Source organism: Lathamus discolor, chromosome 4 (genome assembly GCF_037157495.1).
Source record: "Lathamus discolor isolate bLatDis1 chromosome 4, bLatDis1.hap1, whole genome shotgun sequence".
In the NCBI taxonomy this organism is placed as follows: domain Eukaryota; kingdom Metazoa; phylum Chordata; class Aves; order Psittaciformes; family Psittacidae; genus Lathamus; species Lathamus discolor.
Genome location: NC_088887.1, coordinates 97,759,293 through 97,787,083, shown reverse-complemented (window position 1 = coordinate 97,787,083; position 27,791 = coordinate 97,759,293). Strand labels below are relative to the sequence as shown.

The 27,791-nt window shown below is 40.8% G+C and overlaps 1 protein-coding gene across 1 annotated transcript in view; it reads right to left on the bottom strand.

Moving 5' to 3' along the window:
* Positions 1–27,791, bottom strand: part of GTF2F2 (general transcription factor IIF subunit 2) — a 93,797-nt gene that overhangs the window by 29,878 nt on the left and 36,128 nt on the right. Inside the window, exon 6 of the mRNA XM_065678214.1 lies at positions 21,608–21,689. Within this exon, the coding sequence (XP_065534286.1) occupies positions 21,608–21,689 (82 nt within the window). The remainder of the gene's footprint in view (positions 1–21,607; positions 21,690–27,791) is intronic.

Genomic DNA, 27,791 nt, shown 5'->3' with positions numbered 1-27,791 from the left:
GAAACTGAATTCCATCGATGAGCAGATTGCACCATCTGCTTCTACTAATATACATTAGAGAATGTGTATTTTCCATAACTGCATATTTACTCTGTAATCAGAAGACTGTAAGACAAATAGTGATAGCTTAGTCTACGGAATGACTGAAAAGCACCGCCATTTATGTCAAGGATGTCAAGGGTGTAACAGAGAAGCAGTTAAGTTATTTGAAGGCTGTGCAATGAAATAATGAAAGCAAATTAGGCAAAAGAAAATTCAAGCAGCACACTGGGACACTAACAGTCATTGCAGTGATGAGAGAAATACAAATGCAAAAAGCTTAGATGTAATAAGACTTCTTACTAATAACATGTAGGAAACAAGAGAAAGAATCTTCCAGCCGGAGCCTAAGCAGAGATGGCTGGAAATCTGAATTTTTATTACATGCCTTTTGTGTTCTCAAGAAAGAAAAAAGCCTTGAATCAGGAGGTAAGCCAACATTTAAAGTTTTCATGGAACAGAAATGCTTCAAAATTTTGTTTTGGAAACCCAAACATGATGTTCCCAAAACAAAATATGCCTTCCCAGTATCCTCAGCAGCTGCTGACTGAAATTAGTGCAATTCCTGTCATTTCACAACTACCATTTCCATGGCTTGCTGTGGTGACAAAAATGACAAAAGCTAGCCCAGACTCCAGCCCAGGGGTTGCCAGAGCATCCATGGTGCCTTGTCTCTGGCAGGGCAGCTGTGTGAATTGCCCAGGAATGTTAGGGCCCCTCATCCCCATGCCAGCAGACTCCTCATGCCACCCACCATCAGGGCAGCCAGCCAGATGACTTCAGAAACGCTGACAGCTCATACTCAAGACGTCTTCTCATAAGCAGCTAAAAAGTCAGGCTGACACATTGGTTAGGTGTTCATCTGATATGCTGGGATCACAAAAAAGAACCTGAGATAAACACTTGAGAAGCCAGGGTGAGATTTTAGCATTATTATTCTATTCTTCTTATTATCCTCCGAAGCAATGATGATTATTTCCGGCCAGTAAGATATTGCAACTAATGAAACAGTATTTCATAAGGCATGACAGTCTTTTTTGAAAGGACAGTCAAAGAAATGAAACTATTGGGGCATTATTATGCCCCAGTATAAATTTGTAGAGGTATGGAACAAACTATATTGTAAGAGAAAACAGAGTGAAGGACTCTTCAGGTCTGGAAAAGCAAAAATGACAAGATGAAGACATAACTGAGGTCTACAGTATCATTTGGTCCAGCAAGACAACAAATAAGGAACAATTGTATGGTTTGAATACCAGAACTAACACACATTAAATCTGTAAGATAGGAAAACTCAAAACACCACAGGAAAGCTATTCTTCACACAACTTGTGAATAAGTGATGGAACTTCTTGCTACAGGATATTATGGATGCTAAAGGATAAATTCCTAAAAAAATAACTGTATTGATGGCTGTTAAACACCAGGACAACCCAAAAGTCCTTGAGGTATGAACTGCTGGAGAATCAAGGATTGTGCTGAGGAAGCACATGCTTGCCTTGTTCTAACAGTCTTCTCTAAGCCACCTATTATTTCTATCTCACATTGGGTGAGACAGTTTTTGCTCTGAACCACCAAAGACAGTCTTAAATTCAGGCATAAAACATGTAGAATGCATCAAAAGTAACATTATGTGTATCACAGCACAGGCAAAATGTGCTGGATTTAGCAAGAAAACTGAAGGGACAGTGCACTCCCCCCTCCCCTCAAGCACTGCAAGGTATGAGGTGTGCCCTCCATGGCACACCAAAAGTGAGCAGCCATGAAGTCTCTCCTTTGTAACTACAGCATAGCTACAAGCAGGTCTGTAAGACATAGATGGAAGATTTGCATGCACTAAACACTTGCTGCAACTCAATAAAATTGACAATTGAGAAAGAGAACACATATCAGACATTGTTGTGATTTCTGCTCACTCACTTGAAATGACAGTCCTGAGAAATGTTAATTACGGGGCCAGTAATCAAATGTCATAAACAGCTACAGTAGATGAGGGGGGAAAAAAGAAAAAAAAAAGATTTTAATGTCATTCAAAACGGGTGGTAGATTTAATTAGCTTCTGCTCAAAGGTACCTCTTAACAGAAGGATGGGATCCAATACAAGGACACAAAGGCATTTATTGTTGCAATCCTATTGTGGGAAGTTAGTCTAAGAGAGAGAAAGAAAATTGAAAGGAAGACTTTCTGCGCCAAGTATTATTTCAAAAGCAAGGCTTTTGACTTCAGACTCCTGGAAGGAAGAAGGATCTTGTAAGAAAAATAAGATGAACCTGGTTTTTGCCTGAAGCTGGGAAGTGACCATGCTACAGAATGAATTTCTGGCAGGACATCAGAACACCACCATGAGTTCACTTGCCAAATCTGGAGTAGTCAGCTTCTTCATATGGCTATTTCCCTGCTTGAAAATTCAGCTGAAAATCGATGATCTAAATGCAAAGCCTGTCATGACTTCCGGATACGGGCATATTACACAGAGTATTAACAAGCCCCACTGGGCCATGCCCTCAACATGCAAATAAACACAGAGGTACCACTTCGGAATAACATGCAAGCTAAGCAGATGAGCCAAAAAGAGGCGGAAGAGCTAAAAAGTGAAACATTTATTCCTGCTGGCCAATGAAACTACAGAGAAATTAAATTACTTGTTCATGATGGACATCGATGAGAAAGCTGGGCATTTACAACACCCACGACAAAAAGAACTAGAAGAACTAAAATGAAGCAAAAACCAAGTTTGAGAGTTACTACATTTTAGTAAGATAAAGTAACATAGTCATCACCTGATGAGGACAGTCTCAAGCAGGGAACCCTACGCATCTGTACAGACATTCAGACAGGCCCATCTCCTAAAGCTAGAGAAAATGAAGACCAAAAATGTAGGCAGAAAAATATTATAAAAAATTTGAAGGTTTTTTGGAAGAGTTTTTTTTTAATGTAATGAGGAAGCTAAAATTACATAAATAAAAGAGGATTTCTTCAAAAAGGAGTAAAGGTGCAATATGGGGGAGAAAATAAAACCAACAAGTAGAAAAGAGGGGCAGACAAACAGCCATCATAAGATACTAACTTTCTGTACTCCACACAGAAGATTCGGGACATCAGATAGAGTTCTGTTCATAAACTGGGGGCTCTTAGGAGAAACACATCCATTTGAGGTAGAGATAGGGAATCTGCTATTGCACTTCAACCTCCATCCAAAGGTCAAACCAGGGCATCCTCGAGGCTATTTCAATGAGCAGCAGAAACTACTGATGGAGTCAAATATTTCTCTCTTGTAATCTTGTTTATTTAAAAAAAAAAAAAAAGTCTACAGCTTTGTTTTCCTTGGAGATGGGCTACGAGCTGCTTGCTTTGAGTCATTTACTTTGACAGCGCTGTTTCCAAAAAGCTCCTATCTACTGCAGCCACAAGCTATGTATGAACAAGATGATTCTCTTGTCAGCTGGCTTTTCTGTAGCTAAATCCTTTAAACCTGACTTTTCTCTCCCTTCTTTATTAATACTGCAATGAACTGGAAGTACTTCTGCATCCTGCCAAACCTTCAACATTTTTTTTCTTTAACATTCTGAACAACACCAAAGCAAAACATTATTTTTTTAAAGTAAGGAAGATGCCTATACTTTGAATGAAAACTACTGATTTGCCTTAATCAAATTAAAAAAGGAAGTGTGGACTAATTGCCTGATCCCTGAGAGCTCAATGCGGATGACACTTTTTAGCCTCAATTCCTTTCACAGGGGACCTTAAATTCACACTCAGAACTCAAGACAGAGCCAGGTTCAATTTATTTCATTCAGACAGTAACTGAGTCCAGGCCACTTGCTTGTGTTCGCAGTGATTAATAAAGAGAAGAGATGCAACTGTCAAGCCAGTGTGAGAAGCAAGGTTATCCGAAGAGCTCTTGGGTGACAAAGCAACACTTAATCTTTCTGAAAGCAGTGATACAGAGTGGGTGGCCTCATCCTTGCCTTTTGTTTCAAGGAAAATAAAGCCCCACCATTATAGCATTATTTTCTTTGCTTAGACAGTAGAGGCAGACCAGTGAGAAAAGCAAAACCAAGTACTATATGACAACAACATATAGCCGAGACATGGGATTCTGCACCAGCACTAAAGGGCTGGATTTAATACCTGCTGCACTTGATTCTTGCATTCCTTGCATGTGGTAGGATTTAGGGATCAGGCCCTAACAGCTCTAATAACCATTTGGTTGATGTAGTGCATCATAAATTTAAAACATTAATTTTTGCCTTTTAGGTTTTAAATTGCCAAATGAATGTCTTGTCACTTTTTATATATATCTAAAGGCCACTTAAACATAAAAGCTGACAGTGTAACTAGATGTTTCCATTCCTTCCAACCAGGACATAGGTCTTTCTGAACTTTGTGAGAACTTGTGCACTTCTTTCTAGCAAGTTTTGTACATCTCTACCAAGTATTACCTCTACTTTGCACTCACCAGGTTTCCTAAATCCCAGACTTGAACTCTGTGTTTATTCTTTTATTAATATAACAGCATATGCAACATTTGAGTAAATATGCTTATAAATCCTCTTCTTCTTCTCTGGATGATACATAGGACACTTGTGCTTCACTCATTAGTCTCCAAAATTGATCTGCCCATCATCTATGTAACTCCAATTACTTCATGCATAATTAGGCACTTCCTGATTTTCATTACTCATGTTTATCTCTGCAATATTTACACAGCACCAATCGTACAGCTGCCCATGTACAGACTGGAACGCATCACTAAACAATACGTTTAATTTGGTTGTATTCCTCCGCAAGAGAGGATATTGTTTTCAAGGGCCTAGTTCCAGCCTCATCACGCAGATGGTTCAGGGACCAGGAAGTCTCTGAGGTCTGTAAGTTCATTTGAATTTACCGACCCTTTCAGAGAAATAAAACCACAAGTGAAACATGTATGCCATTTTATTGCCTAACTTGTGCACCTACAGCTAAAACACACCAGCTTGGATTCACTAAAGCTAGTAACACTCTACCTGTGACTCCTTACATACAGTTTTACATTTGGGTTTTTTTAATTGTACTAAAAGAAATGATTATTTTATCTGTTTGAGGTTTACGATTTGTTTGCTTTTCTCTCATCAACTTAGATGAGTGACTGTGCCCTGTTTAAGCCACACAGCTGCTTTTCAAGAAGCCTTCACAAATCTTGCTTTCCTTCATACAGATGAAATCCCAGTACATACACTGGGATAAAAATACAATCCTATTTATATCCCCAAAACTTTATCCTATCCTCCACTTTGCCACTTTCTGGGCTTAAACCACGACAAGAGGATACTACATTGAATATTTGTCTTCTCATATAAAAATGAGCTAAAAAGAGTTAAAAAAAAGAAACAGCAATAAAATTTAAGGTTAATAATCTACTCAGATGGGGTGATTTAGGTGTCAATTTATAAAACCTACACCATTACTCCTACTCCATTACACAGCAGCATAACTATGCTGTAGGTGTTTCTGTCCAAATTACCCCGAGTATCTCTCCTGGTCAATACTGCAGTAATAAAGTGTATTTCATATTACTTTACATTTGTGGTAAAAAGACAGGGAAAAAGGGTTTGGGTGCACAGATATTAAAGCAGACACTTTAATTCTGCTGCATTTTAATAGGAAATATTTAGAATCATAGAATCACAGAATGGTTTGGGTTGGAAAGGACCATAAGATCAAATAGTTCCAACGCCCCTGCCATGAGCAGTGACTCCTCACACTAGGCCATGTCGCTCAAGGCTCTGTCCATCTTGGCCTTGAACACTGCCAGGGATTGAACATTTACCACTTTGTTGGGCAACCTGTTCCAATGCCTCACCACCCTTACAGTAAAGAACTTCTTCCTTATATCTAACCTGAACTTCCCCTGTTTAAGTTCGAATCCATTACCCCCTGTCCTATCACTACAGTCCCTCCTCAGCATCCCTGTAGGCCCCCTTCAAATACTGGAAGGCTTCTATGAGGTCACCATGCAGCCTTGTCTTCTCCAGGCTGAACAGACCCAACTTTCTATGATTCAGTTTCACAGCATGCGTGGATATAAATCCTCCAGGGATTTAATTAGCTGCATTTTATCATAACTTGCATTCCCACAGACAGATGCTGCTCCTGCATCATGCTGATAACAACAAAGACCAAATGACACTTAAGAGCACATTTGAAATGTGTTTTTCTGAAGACATTAGGCACAGTAAAAGAACCACTAAACAGTGCTAAACGAAAGTATCAATGTTTTTCCTAGTTGGTTTACCATACTGACTCAAAGGGCAGTTTATTTTACACAGTATAAACAAATTAACCTCATGAAGTTGTATGCTTTGTCAGTCTACAAAATGTATCTTTTGCTTCTGATACCAAGAGGACTATACCCATAGGTGTGCTTTATGAAAACATCCACTTGTTTTTAAAATAATGATTTTGATCAATTAACCTCTTGTCAACTGAGAGGCCATTTCTGCAATATAGCTATTTCTTAGTGCTCTAGCCATTTTAATCATAGTTTCAGACTTTTGCGATGTAGTCCTTATTCCCTGCATTTTCCTACAGAGTACGAGTACCTGCTTTTCAGGGACTTTGTTGAAAAGTTCCTTTCCAACACACGCCACCAACTGCAAAGTAATTAAATTATCTTGATTTTTCTAAGCAGTGCCCAAAGGTGAGAACAGGAGCCAATGTCTGAGCTGAAATGAGAATTCAAAATAAAGTGATGATTTGAAATATAATTTTACAATCATATTTTATTTCTTCATTTTGAAATTTATTATAGAAATACAGACCTAAGTCATATTTCTCTTTCAGATATTATCATGTACAGCTCCAGGTATGCATCCACATACCATACAGTCTGCTATTTTTATCACACGTTTTTATACTCCCCGCCTACAATCAGATACACTGAAATTTCTCTTTCAAGATGACTTCTCTATTCAAAATATATTCCAGAAAGCTGGGATTTTCTTCCCCTTTTATACATAAAGAAATCTGGCCCTGGATATATTTGTGCTCCTGTTTCTCCTGTCCGTTTTCCAGTTAGAAAAATGGAATGAACAGGTAATGTTCAGCCCTGTAACAGGTTTTGAACATAGGACTTTAACCTCAGAAACAGCTATAGTTAACGCTCTTGGAAAGCGAGGATCCTTTCTTTTCTTTCTTTTAGATATGACACAGGAACTTTTAAAAATGAGCTTACCAGCCAGAAAGTGTGTCTCATTGCATCTATCCCCAACTAAACCTTTTTTTTTGTTCCCACCAGAAAACAACTTTGCAACTGATTTTTTCACCTCCCACTGCTTTTAAATCTGTTGCATCGTCATGGTCATGATAGTCTACAGATTAACAGGAGCCTGGGTTCACGAAAAGTTAAGCACTCATGATAGCCAATATTATGACATTTAGATTCTTCATAGAATCACAGAATGGTTTCACTTGGAAGGGACCTTAAAGATCATCTAATTCTAACCTTCCCCTGGACAAGGTTACACATAGTCCCATCCAACCTGGCTGTTGTCACATTCCTAACTTATCCTAACCTGAGCTAAAACATGGTTAATAAACAGTTCTGCAGAAGGATAGAAGCCAGTGTGTCTCCACTGTCTGCATACTGGAATCATGAAGCCAGAGCCTCATGCTATTCATAGAAATGGACTCTGTAAAATCACAGACTTCCCTATGCCTGTTCATCGGAGTGCTATGCAAAGCCTGAGGACTGAATACAGTCCAAGAGCAGAAGGAGCATAGGAAAGCTCTTTGGAGGGCTGTTTCTTTTCCTAATTCATTACTGTTTCTTCCTTATCTGCCTCCTTGGCAAGGTCTCAGGCACATACACACAATCTGACAGGACAGCAGGACAGTAATTTATAGAATCACAGAATGGTTTGGGTTGGAAAGGACCTTAAGATCATCCAGTTCCAACTCCCCTGCCATGGGCGGGGATGTCTCACACTAGACCACACTGCCCAGGGCTCTGACCAACCTGGCCTTGAAAACTGTCAGGGACGAAGCGCTTACCAGTTCTTCGGGCAACCTTTTCCAGTGCCTCACCACCCTCACAGTAAAGAACTTCTTCCTTATATCTAACCTGAACTTCCCCTGTTAAGCTTAAACTCAAACGTGTCAACGTCAAATTCAAATTTGTACTACAATTCACAGTATACAGTTCCTCCTGGTTCTGCCACTAGCACTAAAAAATGGGTAAGCCAGATATTCCTGCAAAAATACTGCAGCAAACACTTTGCTGGCATTAACTGTGATTAGAACCCAGTCTATCCACTCTTCTCTCAGTCTCAGCATGTTCAGGACCTGCGAGATAGTGCTGTACCTGTTAACTTCTGGCCAGCGCTTTTGGATTTGCAGTAGAACGAATTCTGCGAAATGTTTGCCAGGACAGATTAATACATTAATGAAGCTGGAAGTTTGCCATCCCTGGCATTAGTTGTAAAATCAAATGTAAACTGTCAATAGAATACACTGTATATTTGAACACAGAATTAAATTGCTTTATATTTTAAAACTGATGAGGAAGACTCTTGGATAAACTCACTCACAATTTCATCTGAGTCAGAAAGGGCAACCCTAAATTCCTGTAAGCAAATCTTCAGCAGCGCTTGACAACAGTAGGAGCATCTGACACACTTAAAGGTTCAGTGAGGTAAAAACGCTGGATGAGAGAAGGGAAGGAAAAGTGGGGGGTAGAAAAGACACAGAGTGAGCAACTGAAAAAGATCAGTCTGTTCTCCAAAACTTCCCAACTTCAGGCAGTTTGCAGGAGCAGGTTTCGCTATTGCCTTCCTCCACCTTGTAAATTAAAGTTCTGGCCTGTGCACACACTGGTTTCTATATTGTTCAGAGATGTCCCAACTAGAAATGTCTTTAGACAGCTACATTACACCACCTTAGAAAAGACAATGGATTCCAAAGAGAAAAAAATTAAAACTTTGACCGGGCAGGTGACATACATCAATATATATGATATTATGGAGATATATATATATATATGATATGGATATATATGGATATCATCAGGATAATAATTCAGTTCTGCAGAATCACTCTTAGTGCAGAACTTTTTGGTGTTTCAGTGGGTCAAAAACTTGGGTGAAGATAAGCACACCTCTCCATTTTCTTTCTGTTTAGTGGCCTTCCTGTATTACATACACTCAACTGGAAACTTTCATTTCACAATGAACACATCATCTCTCTCAGTTTCATTTTATGCAATACCTTTCTTCCAAACTCATGGTTTGCAAGCTCCTGAAACAGGAGGAGCTGATGACTCTCAGATGCCACTATCCATTTTAAATTTGTATTTGGACATTTCAGGCTTTTTGGGGGGATTTGGGAAAGCACAGAGCAGCCACCTGGAACAGTCGCCTCCAAGGCAAAACAGATATACACAACTCCTGTGCAACATGGCATTTCTGCTTTCATTGCATGGGAACATATCAGTTCCTTGCCTTAGGCATGAAACTGATTGTCCAGTCTTATATCCATGTATTACTTCCACAGAGTCCCAGGATGGTTTCGGTTGGAAAGGACTTTAAAGCTCACCCAGTTCCAACCCCCTTCCATGGTTAGGGACACCTTCCACTAGACCAGATTACTCAAAGGCCCGTCTAACCTGGCCTTGAATACTGCTAGGGATGTGGCATCCACAGCTTCTCTGGGCACCCTGTGTCAGTGTCTCACCACCCTCACTGTAAAACATTTGTACCTTAAGTCTACTCTAGACCTACCCTTTTTCAGTTTAAAACTATTTATCCTCATCCTGTCACTACAGGCCTTGGGTAAAAAGTCTTTTTCTTTCTTACAGGCCCCTTTTATATATTGAAAGGCCACAATAAGGTCTCCCCTGAGCCTTCTCCAGATGGAACAAGCCCAGCTCTCTCAACCTGTCTTCATAGGAGAGGCGCTCTAGCCCTCTGATCTCTGTGGCCCTCTTCTGGACTTCCTCCAACAGCTCCATGTCCTTCTTATGTTGGGGTCCCCAGAGCTGAACGCAGAACTGCAGGTGGGGTCTCACCAGAGCGGAGTAAAGGGGGAGAATCACCTCCCTCAACTTGCTGGTCATGCTTCTTTTGATGCAGCCCACGATATGATTGACTTTCTGGGCTGCAAGCGCACCTTGCCAGGTCATGCCCACTTTTTCAGCTACCAATATCCTCAAGTCCTTCTTAACAGGGCTGCTCTTGACCAACTCATCACCTAGTCTAATATTGAGAATTGCCCTGACCCAGGTGCAGGACCTTGCATATTATCCTACATATGTGCATGCTACAGAAGACAACCACATTACACAAGAACAAACTCAAACAAAATTCTAAACTGAAGCAAACACAGATCCTAAACCTTAATGATTATGGGCAGTTGTCAGAAATCTGCTCAGTTTCAACTTTCTGCACGGGCAGCAGGGAAGGAAGGAACTGAGAGGAAGCAAGTCTGCAGCATTCATGCCTTCCTGTTGGAGTACATCACAGAATTCACGGTACAAGGTTACCTCAGAAAAACCTTTCCATTCCAATCTCAGGTACGGATAAAGCACATCAGCCCTTTGAAGTTTCACATGGCCACTGTACTATTCAACAAACATACTTATGGCCAGATTTTTAACACACTTTCTACATGTGCAGATGCATTTGAGTTAGGTCCCACTGATGGTACCGGCTTAGTGTACAGTGCAAATTTTTCACTCAAGCACCACAGATACTGAAATTACAATGATTAAATGCCAGCCAAACCCAAACTGCAAAGGAGGCAGCAGCTTAGCAGAAACATCATAATAGATCATAACCAGAAACCCCAGGAATCGTATAATTACTGTCTACGAGGTTCACTTAAAAAATGTATTTCATTTAAAAGCAACTTGCAAATTTCAAACTCAGTGTAGACTCAGAAGGAAGGAATACTGTGATGATTAGCACTGACATTTAAGTCACATTTTGTTGATAGAATACCATTTCAAAGGGACACCATCTCATTCTCTCAAAGCCATGTTGGCCTTGTGATAGTAACCGAATTAAAATAGCAGCATATATTTTGTTAAGGCCATAAGCTGATGTCTCTGTTATTAAAAAGCAGGCATAGAAAATACAAGGAAGATGAAAACCATGATTTTTACAGTATTGTTAAATTTATGCATGCACATGAATGTATATAAGAAATATTTTAAGCAGTGCTCCTCTATACCCATTTCTGCTTCTTTCAAGCTGTGGAAAGTAACATTCTGCAGAAAAGCTTTTGTGAAAAATACTACTGAAAATGATGTGCACTTGATTTGAAATGTAAATAAACCCCCTAGGATTTTACACTTCCTTCACTGCATTTGCAACTTTGTATAATCTGTTGGTCTCTGATACTTGCAGTCTTATTTTCTTTCCACATAATTCAAGGTGAAAGAAAGTGAGTTTAAGGATTCTAGACAACTTAAACCCAAGGATCCTACATTATACCTTTCTCTTCAAAAAAAGTAACTTACTGTTCTTTTTCATTTTATGGTGTTCTTCAGAATTCAGCTCCCAAGCCATTTAAAAAATGTCCCAGACTCAAGCACTGGCAGGTAGCTGCCCAATATCCTCTCTTTGGAAAACATTCAGGATCGCATCTGAATACTAACTGATGGTTGCAGTGCTTCAGTATGTGCTATGAACACCTGATATATTTAGAGAATGTCACCACAAGACCTTGCCACCTGACTATTCTAATCTTTGATTTTACACAAGGACAACTTTTTGTAGTCAATGATATCATACAATTTTTGGAGCTCCTTGGCAGCAGGGTAACTGTTGGACAATACTAGTCTACTGATCTCTCACAAACTGCAAATACCATCAGTAGTATGTGAACAAAGTTGCTTAAAAATAGAAGATGTGCTGTGGTGCTGACATTCTACATATTGTGTAAATTTGAGCTCGTCAGCCTAGTAGTTGCCAAAGCAGTTTTGCAGAACTCAGAACATCGGCAGTAACTACAGCATCTGGCATGGTGGCTAGGAATAGATCCATAAGCTTCCGTGAGCTCCGCTCTGCAACACAGAAAATGGAAGATTTACATCCAAAATCTGACACCAATGTAGAAACGGCCTTTTTTACGCCAGCTAGTTATCCTGCCTTCCTTGACAGGGTCAGGTATGGTGGTAAATGAAAAGAACAGAAGGTTAGTATGTCTAGTAACATAAGTCATGATAGTTGAAACTGCACTCTCTTTCAGAGATTTTCACCGATTATAGTGCGACTTTCATACTATAGACGGGAAAAGAAGATGGAAAGTAAGTAATTGATGCTGCTCTAGGACCAGGAAGTATATCCCTAAGTACTAAACAAGACCCTCATTGACATTTGGAAAGCACCTTAGCAGCAGAGCCATTTTTATAATTATTGTAGTCCTGGTAACAGTAAGGTAAAAAGACCTCCAGCACTGTATGACACCAAAGACTGGTTTCAAGAGAAGGGATCTGTGCCACTGACATTTCAATTTACTGCAAATACAAGTACTCAGAACTTCAGGTGCTGAGTACTGGTTCCAAATGAGGCTTTTTCCAGCCTGAAGAAACTGACTATGACTGAAACCTGAATGTATTCCAGGGTGACTATTTTTAGCCTTGCCTCTTTCAGCAGGTAAGAAGGAAATGGATGCTTTTTGGCTCATTACCACAAAGGCAAACTAGATACATTCTTAAATGCAATGAATCTGATGGCAGGAGAAAACGAGCAGTGTAAACAGCTGAAGAGGAATACTGTTTCATGAACTCTGTGTTAATGAAACAGGACCATGAGAATTCCCAACTAAGACTACTGATTTCCTTCCCCAGCGTACAAAGAAAAAATCCATGCAGTATTTGCCATAAACTTTTCTTAAATATGTATCCTTAATCATCTTTCTTCTTTCTGAAGACGACCTTCATGCTAGGCTCCTCTCAACAATGTACTTAGAAGCACAGAACACATTCAGTATGGCCACTACAAGAACCACGAGAGCATCCCAGCAGCACCCTATCATAAGATTTCAATTTGAGAGAAATGCAGGGGTCTCTGGACACAGTCTTGGGCAACCAGTCTTAGGTGGCCCTTCGTGAGCAGGGGGTTGGACCAGATGACCTCCAGAGGCCCCTTCCCACCTCAACCACTCTGCGATTCTGTGCCTGCCACCTGGAAATTATGATATTTAAAAGAGAGAAGGATATTTAGAAGACAGAAAGAAATCAAATTTCATGCCATGCTGTAACAAGACATTTTAAGGTAAAATAAAAGGAGAATGATAAATCAGCCAGCAAGGAAGCCCACTTTTTTACATCCTCTGTCTCCAGGCATTTGCAAAAGGAAGGAATCTAAGAACAAATGATCAGATCAATGATCTCTCCCACAATTTAAGAGAGCAGCAGTTTCCATAACTATTGTGACTCATATGAGAATACACTGCAAAAATATATTGCAAAAAAGAAGAATGTATCACGCCTCTTTCCCCTCCCCTGAGTGGCCCATATACACCTGGCTACTAGAAGCTGAAAATAACAGGAGGGTAAAAAGGGTATGTCGACCTTCTGCATGGAGCTGCAAGTTTAAGAGAAGCATGATAAAATATCCACTGCATTACAACCAGTAGGTTATTCCTTATTTATTAGCATTATTATAATGGTTGGAAGCAAGGACCAAAATTAGGACCTTTTCATATCACTGAGCAAGAAAGCATGGTATTACAAAAGACCTATTAAAATCCAGTCTCAGAACAGCACTTGATAGAACAGTAAAAGATGATAGACAAAATGGAAAGGACGAGAGACAGAGAAAAGAGCCTGAGGTCACAAAGTTGGTTTGGTCGCAAATCAACAAAAGCAACTCTCCCAACCTCTGAAATGGGAAATAGCCACCCCTCTGTGCTGCTGAACTCATCTCACTTTAACCTTATTTTTGTTTCTTGCTCTTCTCCATTACTCTCTTCAAGTAATGTGAAAAATGGACCAAAAATGGACAAAGAAACTTAAACACTAGTGTGCCTGCTATTTGGCAGTCCTGTTCTTCACAAGTAGAATGCGATTTGCTTGAGTTATAAAAATGGTGGGTGTCCAGGAATATAAGGGAAATATAAAATACAACTCCTACCGATACAGCTTAACCCTTATGAACATGATTATTAGACAATTTTCTACAAATTGCACATTATTCTCCAGGAAAAGTTGGGATTGGAAATCTACCAGTACATGGAAAAGAATATCTTTTTCGTACCTAAGGATGAGTTACCTACAAAACACCCTAGAGAATGTCTTTTTGTATTATGCTGAATCTTACTTCAAGAGAAAGAAATTGGTCTTCGATACTTGAAAGATCACGGTTTCATTGACTGACAGGCAGATGCAATCTCAGCTTTGTGTAAAAAATGGCCTCCCACTTCAAACAAACTGAATAGCACTTAATCAGTGTGTCAGCTTCTGCAGCAAAGGCACTAATATAGGCATATATGCTCATTCTGAAACGGAATTCACAGGCAACCAAGCATATCTACAAGAATATATGTGAAGTGGCATGCTGGTCAAATTATTCATTTTCTTTTGCTAGTAGGGCGTATTTGGTAAAAATCCTGGCATAATGCTCATTTCTAGCAATACACTGAACTGTCAGTCAATACTCTTACAGTATTTTAGAGAAGATTAGCAACTCATCTGCCCTAATTAAATTTCACTTGCCTGGCCCAGACTACCAAGTGTCAGGACTTCTAGTGGCCTCCGTATAATACGGCTGTAAAGAAATGTGAGTTCTCAAAGTTCATTTATTAGCCTAGAACATTTTGCAACCCACTTCTAAAAGCCTATCATGCATGTTTCTTCCAGTAGCTTTTCCTAAGGACTTTCAACACATAGTCTATAGAAAGCCCTTAAAAGAAAAAAAAAAATTAAACCAAAAAATATACTAAATCCTTGCACCCTTGTTATAAGCTGTCATGTTGGCAACTACCAATGTCACTAATGATACTTCAAGATGTATTTTTAAGTTTCAAGATGTATTTTTAAGTTACTTAAGGAATTTTTGGGAATTACCAGCCTCACTGCAGTGTTAAATGTCAGCTCTTCTAGGCTCTCTGAAATCCTGGTACTCCTTTTTGTTTTAATTTGGTGTACATCTTGGGAGAGTTCAGTATTTCAGATTATGTAGAGTTGAATCAGAGTCTCTAAATAGCCACTTTGAAAGGCCACCAGCACTGCACCAGCACATCTGATAATGAAACAAGGGTTCTGCTTTTATCCCAGTTTTTGCCTGCATCCACTACTGTTGGGAAGCGCTATCAAACACAGCATCAACAACGGCCTGAGCTGCACCTTGCATGCGCCTTCAAAACCCTCCCCAAGAACTGCAAGCCTGGTGCCTGGCCACCCCATTGCAAAGGAACTTAGCAGTCCTGGAGACCTTGTTGTAGCTACTCAGCCTGAGAGTGTCAGTTTGAATCACAGCTTTGCAGAAGTGACTTCCAGAGACTTCTCTTTTTATCTTCTTAGCTTTTCTTCAAAATGAAATGTAGTTTTAGTGTCCATGATATTGATACATTCATATAATTTTTGAAAATAAAATTCTTTCTGTAAGAAAATGGAGAAACAGAAGTAAGCAGAAATGGGAAAGGGGGACTGAGAAAGAACTGGGGAAGAAGAGAGTTTGCTATGGTCAGAGAGATGAAGAGAGCAGACATGAGAACCAGTACAAGGATGGAAACAGGTAATCTGGTAGAGGGAATGTGGGATGGGGTGCATACCAGGCCCCCATTTTCCTTCTTCTGTACATAGCAAAAGGCCCTTGGAAGCATCAAAATCTCATTCTCATCTCCTCTGAAGTCATCTGGAGCCAGAGACAATCCTGAATGCTTGGGGGACTTCTCTCTCCCTTCCCAGTGCAGACAAGCGTCCTGGTGGACCTCTCTCTTTGGGGAGTCATTAAGTCCAAGTTGGTTAAACACCAGTATCATGGAATGAAGGTAATAGAAACAAAAGTCTCCTGAGCCTCAGAAAAACAAAATTAATTGACATATAATGACTCCTCATGGTGGAAAGCTGACTAAAGTAAGATGAGGAAAACAGTCTAGTTCGGGTTAGACTGGCTGTGGTGTCCATGGAGCCTACCTAGGGCAGCCTGGCAGAAGGGAAAGGCTGCCTACTTAAGGTGAAATGGATGGTGAGGGCACAAGACTGGTGCAAATACAGTATGCGCCGTACAGTGAGCCATGCATGTGACATGCATGTGTGTCACATCTGTGACACACACCATCTGCTACAACAGTTCACATTTCACCATCTTCTTTCATCTGCCAGGCTTGATAGGGCTAGGAGGGAAGTATCAATGAGAAAGAGCAGTGTAGGAGCAGTATTTTCTGTGACCACCATACAGTAAAACAGTCTGCAGCTGGGAACAGTCTGCCTATTTTTTTCACCACATAATCCAAGTATTTTTAAGGGGGACCATGAGATCCACTCCTACAAGACACGAATTAGGACAGGTGCTTGGAACCCACACATTATTTTCCAGCTAGCTGCAATAGCATCACCAGCAGCAACAGCAAATGTATAACTATTCATTAAGGTGCTACAAAGAACAAATGCATTGTTAATAAAAAATTCCAGGAAATTCAATAGCATGGAGCTTTACTAGTGAAGGATAGCAGGTGTTTCATGGTATTTATTCCCCCTACGTTACTTGAAGCTCAGGAAAATGGAAAAAAATAAATAAACCTTCCAACAACAAAACTTCCAAAATGGAAAATACCAAGTGAAGGTCACACCACTTTTTTTTACCTGACTAGTTATCTGTAGGCACACATTTATGCCTTGTATTCAAAGTGTTCTACATCAGCCATCTACACCCTCCTGTAACCAAATAAAAAGCCGCTCCCTGGGAGAAATCCCTCCCATCTGCTACATTCAATAACGCTTTCACCCATACACGTCACCAAATCCTGTACTTTCATTACCCATCCTGAAACCCCCACGTCACACGTATCTCCCACCTAACGGCTGGCAGCACCATCACAAGACCATCACTTTGTCCTCTCACGGAAACTCTGCAGAGCAGCATGGAAATCAAATGCCACACCACGCACCCATCAGCTGGTATCCTTGGCCCAGACACAGACAGTAAAACAGACAGGATCCATAACTGCGTTTAACACCAGGGAGGTATATAATCCGTTTTGGTCACTGTCTGCTCTCAGAAGACAAATGATTACAGTTATTGGAGTGTGCAGCTTAACTTCATTTTCTGGATCTTCAAAGTTTGAAGCAATTGCATTTATCTTTTAATTTTATTTCCTACCCAACACAACTTACTACTGTAGCACTTAAAGCCTACACAACAGACTAGCTGTTTAATCAATATTACCAATTCCATCCTTTGAAGAGTCTCTCTCATGTAAAGCACAACAGTAAATAGAAAAGTGAATAAAAATGGTTTAATATAACAGAGTTCTATAACTTAAAGGGTTTATCTTCAGTGCTGTCACATTTTTTTTCTAAGCACAAATACAGACTGTGGCATGTTGAGGGTGGGAGAGAGTAAAGGGAGTGAAGAGTTAGATCCTACTACTCAAATACCAGAGATGTTATCTGGACACAAACCAATTTCTCCTGAGCCTGTGACTGCTGCATCTGCTAAATCCCATGCTGGTTCCCACCAGAGAAGATTAAAAAAAAACCCCAACTTTTTGGTAAAAGGCAAAAACTCTTTAACAACATGGAATGTTAGAAACTAGTCATACACAGCCTGACAATTTTTCTACAGTAACGAAAAAACAATGGTAGCATCAGTTTTCAGCTGCCACTGCTTCCAAACACAAGACCTGCTTTCATGCCTGTATCTTTGTTGCTCCTGTAGGAGTTGAATATTACAAAATCAAAGACCAGGAGGGGCTGCATGTGTGTGTGACAGAAAGAATGCTGAAAAAAAAAAATCAAAGTTGGGGTAGTGACTCATTAAAGCTACCAGTTTTGTTTTGGTCTCTTGCTGCGGCCTTACCAGAAGTTTATCTGATCAACTAATAGAAAACTACAAAATGCAAACAAGCACTTGGATCAAGCAACCTGTGATTAAAACAGTTGTGAAGCAAATACATTCCACAGACTATATTTGTATAAATTTAAAATTGCCAGATTGAAATGAGCCTTTTCCTAGTAACATCACATTTGCTTCATACTCCATTTCACACTGATGACAAAAATCATTATAGCAGTCACAGAGCTCAGTCTGAAATGAAGCAGTTCACTGTACATGAGCAAACTTATGGTACTGATTTGCCAACAGCTAGAACGTAAATTCTCGGAATTTAAGTGATGCAATAAGGAAATACTGGAGCAGTTTAGATGACAGAGGAGGTTAATAAAACCTAAGATACCGTAAATGTAGTATATGATACACAGAAAACAGATCAGAAACTGGGGGAAAACATCACTTTGCCTTTTCTGCATTTCTTTTGACGATTCTAGTCATAAACTAGTCACAGACAATTCTCTTCCTGAAATATCCTGCTTTGTATTTCTCTAATGACAACAAATTCACAATATAAAAGGGTGATTTAATGAAAACCCACATGCTTAAAATATTTATATATGCATTTAATGCCATGCACAATTAAATTCCAATTCTGATATACTACTAGAGAACATCATCAAGTTCATTACCCACATGATACATGAATCACATAGTAAATTCTGGATGTATCAGATTAAATTTTCAAAAGTCACTAAACGATTCTGTTATATATATGTCTTGTGATTTCCATCCCATTTCTGACATTTTCAGCCATTACCTTTTCTAGCAAGTATGCCAGTTGAGGTCTAGCACTTCTCCCTGACTTCTTTCCTATTTGGGGCATTTTGAATATATTTCCAGAGGTGCGTTTTGTCTAGTATAGCACAGTATTACGTAGAATTAGATTTGGATAATCCACACAAAAACTCATACTCAAGAAGCATGTCCTGACCAGACCAATGCAAAACCTTTAAGTCCTCAGGAAATTCAGCTTCGATCACATTTGAATACAGCTATAGAGAATCATAGAATCATAGAATAGTTAGGGTTGGAAGGGACCTCAAGATCATCTAGTTCCAACGCCCCTGCCATGGGCAGGGACACCTCACACTAAACCATCCCACACAAGGCTTCATCCAACCTGGCCTTGAACACTTCCAGGGATGGAGCACTCAACCCCCCTGGGCAACCCATACCAGTGTCTCACCACCCTAACAGGAAAGAATTTCCTCCTTATATTCAATCTAAACTTCCCCTGTTTCAGGTTTAACCCATTATCTCTTGTCCTGTCACTACAGTCCCTAACTAAGAGTCCCTCCCCAGCATCCCTATAGGCCCCCTTCAGGTACTGGAAGGCTGCTATGAGGTGTCCATGCAGCCTCCTCTTCTCCAGGCTGAACAGCCCCAACTTTCTCAGCCTGTCTTCATACGGGAGGTGCTCCAGTCCCCTGATCATCCTCGTGGCCCTCCTCTGGACTTGTTCCAACAGTTCCATGTCCTTTTTATGTTGAGGACACCAGAACTGCACACAATACTCCAGGTGAGGTCTCACGAGAGCAGAGCAGAGGGGCAGGATCACCTCCTTCGCCCTGCTGCTCACGCTCCTTTTGATGCAGCCCAGGATACGGTTGGCTTTCTGGGCTGCGAGCGCACACTGAAGCCGGCTCATGTTCATTTTCTCATCGACCAGCACCCCCAAGTCCTTCTCCGCAGGGCTGCTCTGAATCTCTTGTTTGCCCAGTCTGTAGCTGTGCCTGGGATTGCTCCGACCCAGGTGTAGGACCTTGCACTTGTCATGGTTGAACTTCATAAGGTTGGCATCAGCCCACCTCACAAGTATGTCAAGGTCCCTCTGGATGGCATCCCTTCCCTCCAGCGTATCAACCGGACCACACAGCTTGGTGTTATCGGCAAACTTGCTGAGGGCGCACTCAATCCCACTGTCCATGTCAGCGACAAAGATGTTAAACAAGACCGGTGCCAACACCGATCCCTGAGGGACACCAGTCGTTACCAGTCTCCAGCCGGACATCGAGCCATTGACCACAACTCTTTGTGTGCGGCCATCCAGCCAGTTCTTTATCCACCGAGTGGTCCATCCATCAAATTGATCTCTCTCCAATTTAGAGACAAGGATGTTGTGTGGGACAGTGTCAAACGTCCAGGCAGATGACATCAACTGCTTTACCCTTGCCCATCAGTTCTGTAGCCCCATCATAGAAGGCCACTAAATTGGTCAGGCAGGGTTTCCCCTTAGTGAAGCCATGCTGGCTGTCACCAAGTACCTTGTTGTTTTTCATGTGCCTTAGCATGCCTTCCAGGAGAATGTGCTCCAAGATTTTGCCAGGCACAGAGGTGAGACTGACTGGTCTGTAATTCCCCGGGTCTTCCATTTTCCCCTTCTTGAAAATGGGGGTTATATTTCCCTTTTTCCAGTCATCGGGAACTTCACCTGACTGCCATGGTTTTTCAAATTCGATGGCCAGTGGCTTAGCAACTTCATTCGCCAGCTCCTTCAGGACCCGCAGATGGATTCCATCAGGTCCCACGGACTTGTGTGCGTTCAGATTTTTAAGATGGTCTCGAACCAGATCCTCTCCTACAATGGGCTCAAGGTCTTCATTCTCACAGTCCCTGCGTCTACCTTCTAAGAACTGGGTGGTGCAGTCAGAGCCTTTGCCAGTGAAGACTGAGGCAAAGAAGTCATTCAGAACCTCAGCCTTCTCCAAATCCAGGGTAGCCAGTTCTCCTGAAAGCTTCCTCAGGGGGCCTGTGTTGTCCCTAGTCTGTTTTTTGTTTGCTACGTACCTGTAGAATCCCTTCCTGTTATCCTTAACATCCGTAGCCAAGTTTAATTCTAACTGGGCCTTAGCTTTCCTAACCTGGTCCCTAGCTTCCTGGACAACATCCCTGTACTCTTCCCAGGCCGCCTGTCCTTGCTTTCGCCTTCTATAAGCCTCTTTTTTCCTTTGAAGTTTCCTCAGCAGCTCCTTCTCCATCCAAGGAGGTCTCCTGGCCCTCCTGCTGCACTTCCTTATAGTCAGGACACAACACTCCTGAGCTTGCAGTAGCTGATCCTTGAATATCAACCAAGAGTCTTGGGCTCCCCTGCCCTCCAGGGCTATATCCCATGGAACCTTACTAAGCAGGTTCCTGAAGAGGCCAAAGTCTGCTCTCTTGAAGTCCAGGGCAGTGAGCTTGCTGTACGCTCTTCTCACTGTCCTGGGGATCTCAAACTCAACCATCTCATGATTGCTGCAACCAAGGCTGCCCTGGAGTACCACATTTCCAACCAGCCCTTCCCTGTTGGTGAGCACGAGGTCAAGCATGGCACCTCTCCTTATCGGCTCCTCTATTACTTGCAGAAGGAAGTTGTCTTCCACACAATAGGGGAACCTCCTGGATTGCTTGTGCCCAAAAGCAAGAACAGTTCTGACCCTGTATAAATCCTACATAAGACCATGATAATACTAAAGTCATCCATTGCTAGTAAGGCAATAATAAAAGCATCCAAGTCAGATATCACATATCCATTTGTCATAGAGCACTCCTACCTTTTCAGTTTCATATAATTTTCACTAGCTGCAGGTCTGCATTCAGCACGTTGCACTACTATTCCTTCCAAGGCAAGTTTATCTAGAATGAAAAAAACAAAGCAAAACTGGACATTAAAATAACATTCACCAACACGGTCAACATTTGGATTATTTTTCACTAATTAAGAACTTAGTAAATATAATGTAATCATAAGTTCTCAAACCTCAAATTAAGTTCTAAAATCTCTGCTATTTACACACTGAAGCAATATGCTTGCACAGCTGGTATCCTGTAGACTTCCTTATTTTACCATCAGATGCTTTACATATTAAGAATGAATCACAAAGACCAAATTTGAAATAAGAGATGTGTGGCCCTCCTTTCCTCAGACTGAGGCACTCAGATTATCTAGGAACTGTTTTGGGGAAATGTGCATTGAATACAGCTGGTGACCATGAAAAACATGAGCTATAAAAAGAACCCAATCATCAAAGTATCCAAAATCAGTGGAAGATATAATGAGGGCTAATTTTATTCTTATCCTCAAAAAAAGAGTAACTTATTTTCACCTTATTGTAATAAAAAACACCCCAAACTGTTCACTAAAGGAATACAACACAATAGAATAATTATACTGCATATGCTAACACTTGGAGAAAAGAAATAAAAACTTGCAGTTAATAAATGTGAACACCTAAAGCAAAGATGACTAATAGAGTGGCACAACAGTACCAGCCTACCCTGTAAAGGTGGAAAACCCTAAAAATTAGAAGCAACTTCATGTAGAAAGGAAGAGAGAAGTGATGGTGGCCAAACACCTGCTTTTCTACTATGACGTTCTGGTGCAGAGTATGTGTGTGTGGCAATTTATCCATTGCTTTTGGCCATAGCCAGTGCAATATGTGTTAAACCAACACCTCTGGAACAGCCCTGAAAACTCAAAAGGATGAGTTTTAATGGCTTGATTAGCTCTCACTATTTGAAATGTCTTTCCAACAGAGTCTTATCTTGCTATCAGGGTAGGGTACTACTCTGTCACTTGTCACCTTCAGCTGGCAATGTCACGGAAGCTAACAGAAATGCTTAGAAGTGTTGAATCAAAGTAACACAAGGCATTCTGGGACACCACTAATTTAACACTGACTTGTAGACTGAAATATTATTACATCTGGAAAGCAAAGTCTGCTCTCCTTGAATAATGCAGAGAGTGATTACTTCGAGACTATGTATTTTAAAATTATTTAATCTAAAATTCCTTGGTTTGATTTAAACTAAATCCTTGAAAAGAATAAGAATGCCACACTTTTCCAGGTAGTTCCGGATTAAACGTTTTGCTGATTCCTAAGGTTTATGGTCAGGAAAGACAACTTAGCAAATTTGCCTGACTTCCTGTGTATCACAGATAGATAAACCTTATTTGTGGTTGAAAGTGCTACTAATATTGCTGCTTAATTTCTAATATGAATTTGACTTCAGCTTCTAGTAGTTGATTCTTCTTATGGCTTTCTATACTATGCTAAAGAGCCTTTTAGTACCTGGTGTTATTTCCCTTTGAAAGCACTTACAAATTGTAATCAAGTCATTTTTCAATCTTCTTTTCAATAAATGGAGTAATTCACGCTCTAGCATTATCTCACCACAAACCATTTTCACCACATCTAAATCCATTTTGGATCTCTTGTCTGTACCTTGTTCGACCTTGCAATGATGGTTTCAGAATAAAGAGACCAGAAGATACAACACTATGGTACTGGTCTTACCATAACTATATACAGAGGTAAAATAACAGATATAGGAGCTGGTATTTTTCTTATTTCACTTCAGCCATCCCAAGGTTATTCAACAAAATATCTGAAATCACCTGAGAGAGGGAGGAATGGAGACTGTCAGAGGAAAAATTGGTCTCGTCCCTTAAGATTCAATGATCTGCCCTGCGCTGGTGGGGTTTTTGTAGTTTTGGGGATTTTTTTTGTGGCGGGTCTGTTTATGTCCCATAACTTCATGCTTACATGGCTAAAACTGGGTAAAAATCAATTAGTCTCTAAAAATCAAGCTCTGGGTATGGACAGAGCTGACTGGCTATTTTACTGTTAACACAGTATTTTAGGTTTTCTCTAAGCCTCACATTTTACTCATGGGCACTGCATTCCCTGTTCCTAGGTATATAATTGCCTTTGGCTTGGTTAAAATGCATTGTCTTTAAACAGATTCTATGAATTAAGGATCCCAGTCACACCATGCAAGTCCTGTCACAGTTTTTCACTGCCTGTCCAGCATTTGTGTCAACTATGACACTAAAGGACACTGTCCTTTTGCTAATCCTGGAGGAAGCCCTTCAAACTGCAGCCCAAGTGGCCTCCTACTCATAATTAGTTTCTGATAACTGTCAGCCAGTTTTTAATCTTGTTCTGTGCTTGCTATGTTTCTTTTAGACAGAATGTCACAAGATTCTAAATTATGTGCAATACTACAAAATGCTAAACAGGCTGCAAACATGCTGTTACTTTCAACTCATGATCTCCAAAATAAACAAAATTAAATTTTTTTGACGAAAAAAAATTTATATAAAGCCATGTTTGATAGCATTCATTATATTTCTGATCTGTTCTACCTCTTGAACTCCATGACAGCTTTCCCACTAACTAGCTAACTAGCCTCTAACCATCTCAGCCACCCAGGCCAGCTGTTGAACACCAACTTGCTGCTGTGAGTCTCTCTGCACCTTCCTTAATTTTCAGGTTATTTTTAACAATCAGGATCAGTGAACCAGATAGCTCCCACACAACAAACCATTTAGGAAATGAACCTGCCAATTAAACATGCTTACTTCTTAGTAATATCTCATCTTTGATGTCTTGACTAATACCCTCTTTTAATTACCACTGATCCAGATTTGGCTTTTAATGTTCCAGTCACTTGACAGTACAAGGCTGTCCACAGTCTCCCAAGAACATCTTGCAGCTAAGCTAGTCTGCTGTCAAAGCTCATCCACGCTCCAAAAGCCGAGGTTTATGTCCCACTTTCCTTGAACTCTCTTGGGCGTTTTAACACATCCAGAGAGCCTACCGGAATAAATCTGCAACAATGCATGCAAACCTCTGGATGAGTGACTGTAGATGGGGAACACAGGCATTACTACCTTTCCAGTCTAATTAGCTCTCACACATCAAACTCAAGTTCAGAAACTTAGGTCTGTCTTCACTTGTTGCAGGACCAGAGCTGCAACAGCGATAGGGAGATGTGTTGGGAAAATGCCAATTCCAGCTTCAAATCCTACTGACAATCATCACCAAATGAACAGAACTTAGTTAAAAGGCTTAAGGTAACCTTAATAAAGAGGAAATGGAGAAATTTACTGAAATTGTGTAGAAAAAGTTTAACAGGGGTTGTGATGGGATTTTTTTGTGTTTGGTTACAGCTTGAAGGGTTTAGAGAGAGAGATGGACTGGCTTGGAGATTTTAATGAGTTTTCTAGTCTGACTGCACCCAGCTCCAACTTCCAGCCACTAGGCCTTGTTGAACCATTGACTGCAAAGTTGAAGATGAAAGCATTTCTTTCCATCCAAGCACTTGTGGAATCTCCACCTTTATCAAGCCTAATAAAAATAGTGTTTTTTTAAATCTTCCATGAGGCCTGTTTTTCAGCTTCTTAATCATTCTTATTGGCCTGAGAAAGTTCAGTTCAGTAATGTCTCTGCTGAAACATCACCTCTCACAGGCAGAATAAACAGCCTGTGAGACAGCATCTGGAGTTTACCAGCTCCTGCTCTTTGTGAGCAGTGTCAGCTGCTCACAAAGGAGAAGATGAAGACCTGCCTCAGGACACACAATTCCCAGGCAGCAGTGAAAACTGGATGAAAGTACAGGATATAGGCATGTGTGACTCCAGCTCCTCAGTAGGTGGAAGTTGGGCTGTGCTTCCCAGTGTACAAGTCAGAAGCCCCAGTAGTTCCTGCTGCCCACTTACACTGCTGTGCACCTTCCCTGGCTATTGCTGGACAAGGAGCAGACGTTTCCTACACTAGACTTCAGCTGTGATCTTCCAGACCAGAGGCATTTTATGGTGCCTCTCATCCATGCAAAGGGCAGACTCTAAGCTGGTGCCCTTCTCAGACATTCCTTCCCTGGTAGCTAAGCAGCTGGAGAACAGGATCACCCGGTCTTCACTTATCACTCCCTTATTCAGGCACCCAAAGATACATGGTACACTTGTTTTACTGACCACTGCTCAGAACGATGACCTCACGTTCAGTTGTAGGACAGAGCCTCTGCCCTAACTATCCTGCAAACACATGTACTGCAAGCCTGTCTACAGTGTATTGCTGGGTATATAAACCTTATATTTGGTCATATTAAAACATGATCCTAACCAACTATCAAAGCCTTGGGTGACATGGTTTAGTGTGAGGCATCCCTGCCCATGGCAGAGGGATTGGAACTAGATGATCTTGAGGTACTTTTCAACCCAAACCATTCTATGATTCTATGAAGTGGTTGTGTATCAGCAACGTGTCTCCTGATTACATCCTCAGCCTGTATCATCTCCAAACTTTATCAGGAACTATTTCCTTGATCACTGACTAAAAATAAATAGGACCAAGGACCAAATCACTGCAACATTTTAACTGTAATTCTTTGCCTAACATTTGTCAGTTTGAAGCCTGCAGATATTTTTTGTACAGTGAGATGAAAGGCAAACTAATACAGTATGTATTCTAATTTGAAATGACGAATGAGACATAGTGAGAGATTTAACAGAAAAGAGCATCACCTGCTTTGCCAAACAAACTGCAATCAAGAAAAGGGGAAAAAATTTTGGCACAATCATTCTACCTCCACCCACAGTATTACTGGTGGTGTTCAAGGCCAGGTTGGACAAGGCTTTGGGTGGCATAGTTTAGTGGGAGGTGTCCCTGCCCATGGCAGGCGGGTTGTAACTAGATGATCTTGAGGTCCTTTCCAACCCTAACTATTCTATTATTATATTACTCTCCTTTAATTTTTTAACTGACTGACTTCCAAGTCTGATGTTTTATTGAGTTTTGTACAGTCTCTCCTAGTTTTTAAATACATGGCCCACCCAACTCGCCTCTCAAATACTGGCACGTCTTTTGCTTTTTCAGTCTTGTAGAACTGCAGTGCTCAAAAACTGTTAAAAATCTCAACGGCAACTGTTGATAAGAGTTTCTTAGACAGCTCTTTTAAATCTCTTAAATGCAAATTCTTCAGACTTGCTGATTTGAAAATCTTCAATTTTAATTAGTGTGTAGAGCTTGTCTTCAATAGCTGTTAATCAACATCCTGAAGTTATTATTAGAAGGAAAATGCCTATCCTACCAACACTGTGCGACAGTAACTATTGAGTGGCTTAATTGTCCAACAACCTGGCAAATTTTCTGTGTTATGACTAGCAAATTACCTCAATAACCCCAACAGATTGCATTAGCACAGCTTCCTAATACACTTCAAAAATTCTCTACCTCTTATAGCTGAGATTTCTCCTCATACCCTTTAATATTGTAATAAATAAAAGTAGCTGTTTTCTGTAACCCAGGTCATTTCCACTGACAGGACTCTCAGTGAAGCTGATGCTATTTGGACATGTGAGTAAGCTGAAACACTGGTAAAGCACCAACCTTCCTGTGCTGTGCTCCAGTCCTGAATCCTCAACTCCATGGCATACTCAAGCTTCCAGAGCAGGAGGCTCAGGAAGAGGATGAAAGTTGAGGAGTGAGGTTACTTTCCAAAAGGAAACATGTAGGACAGAATGAGGGGCAGATGCTTAGCCCCCTCCTTCTTGGATTTGTTCTCCTGTGTAGCTGATAAACACCAGCACTGCATTTTCACTGTCTCCAGCACAGCTTACCTGACCAAGAAGAATCCTAGAATCACAAGATGGTTTAGGTTGGAAAGGACCTTAAAGCTCATCCAGTTCCAACCCCCTGCCATGGGTAGGGACACCTTCCACTGGACCAGGCTACTCAAAGCCCCATCCAACCTGGCCTTGAACACTGTCCGGGATTGGGCAGCCACAGCTTCTCTGGATGACTGTTCTCTCTGGCGCAGCCTAAAGGCTATAATTTGGAAATGGAAGAGTACTACTACAGCCACTCTCATAAGTGTGTGCAAGACCGCTTACGAGAAGGCTGCGTGGAGACCTCATAGCAGCCTTCCAGTACCTGAAGGGGGCCTATAGGGATG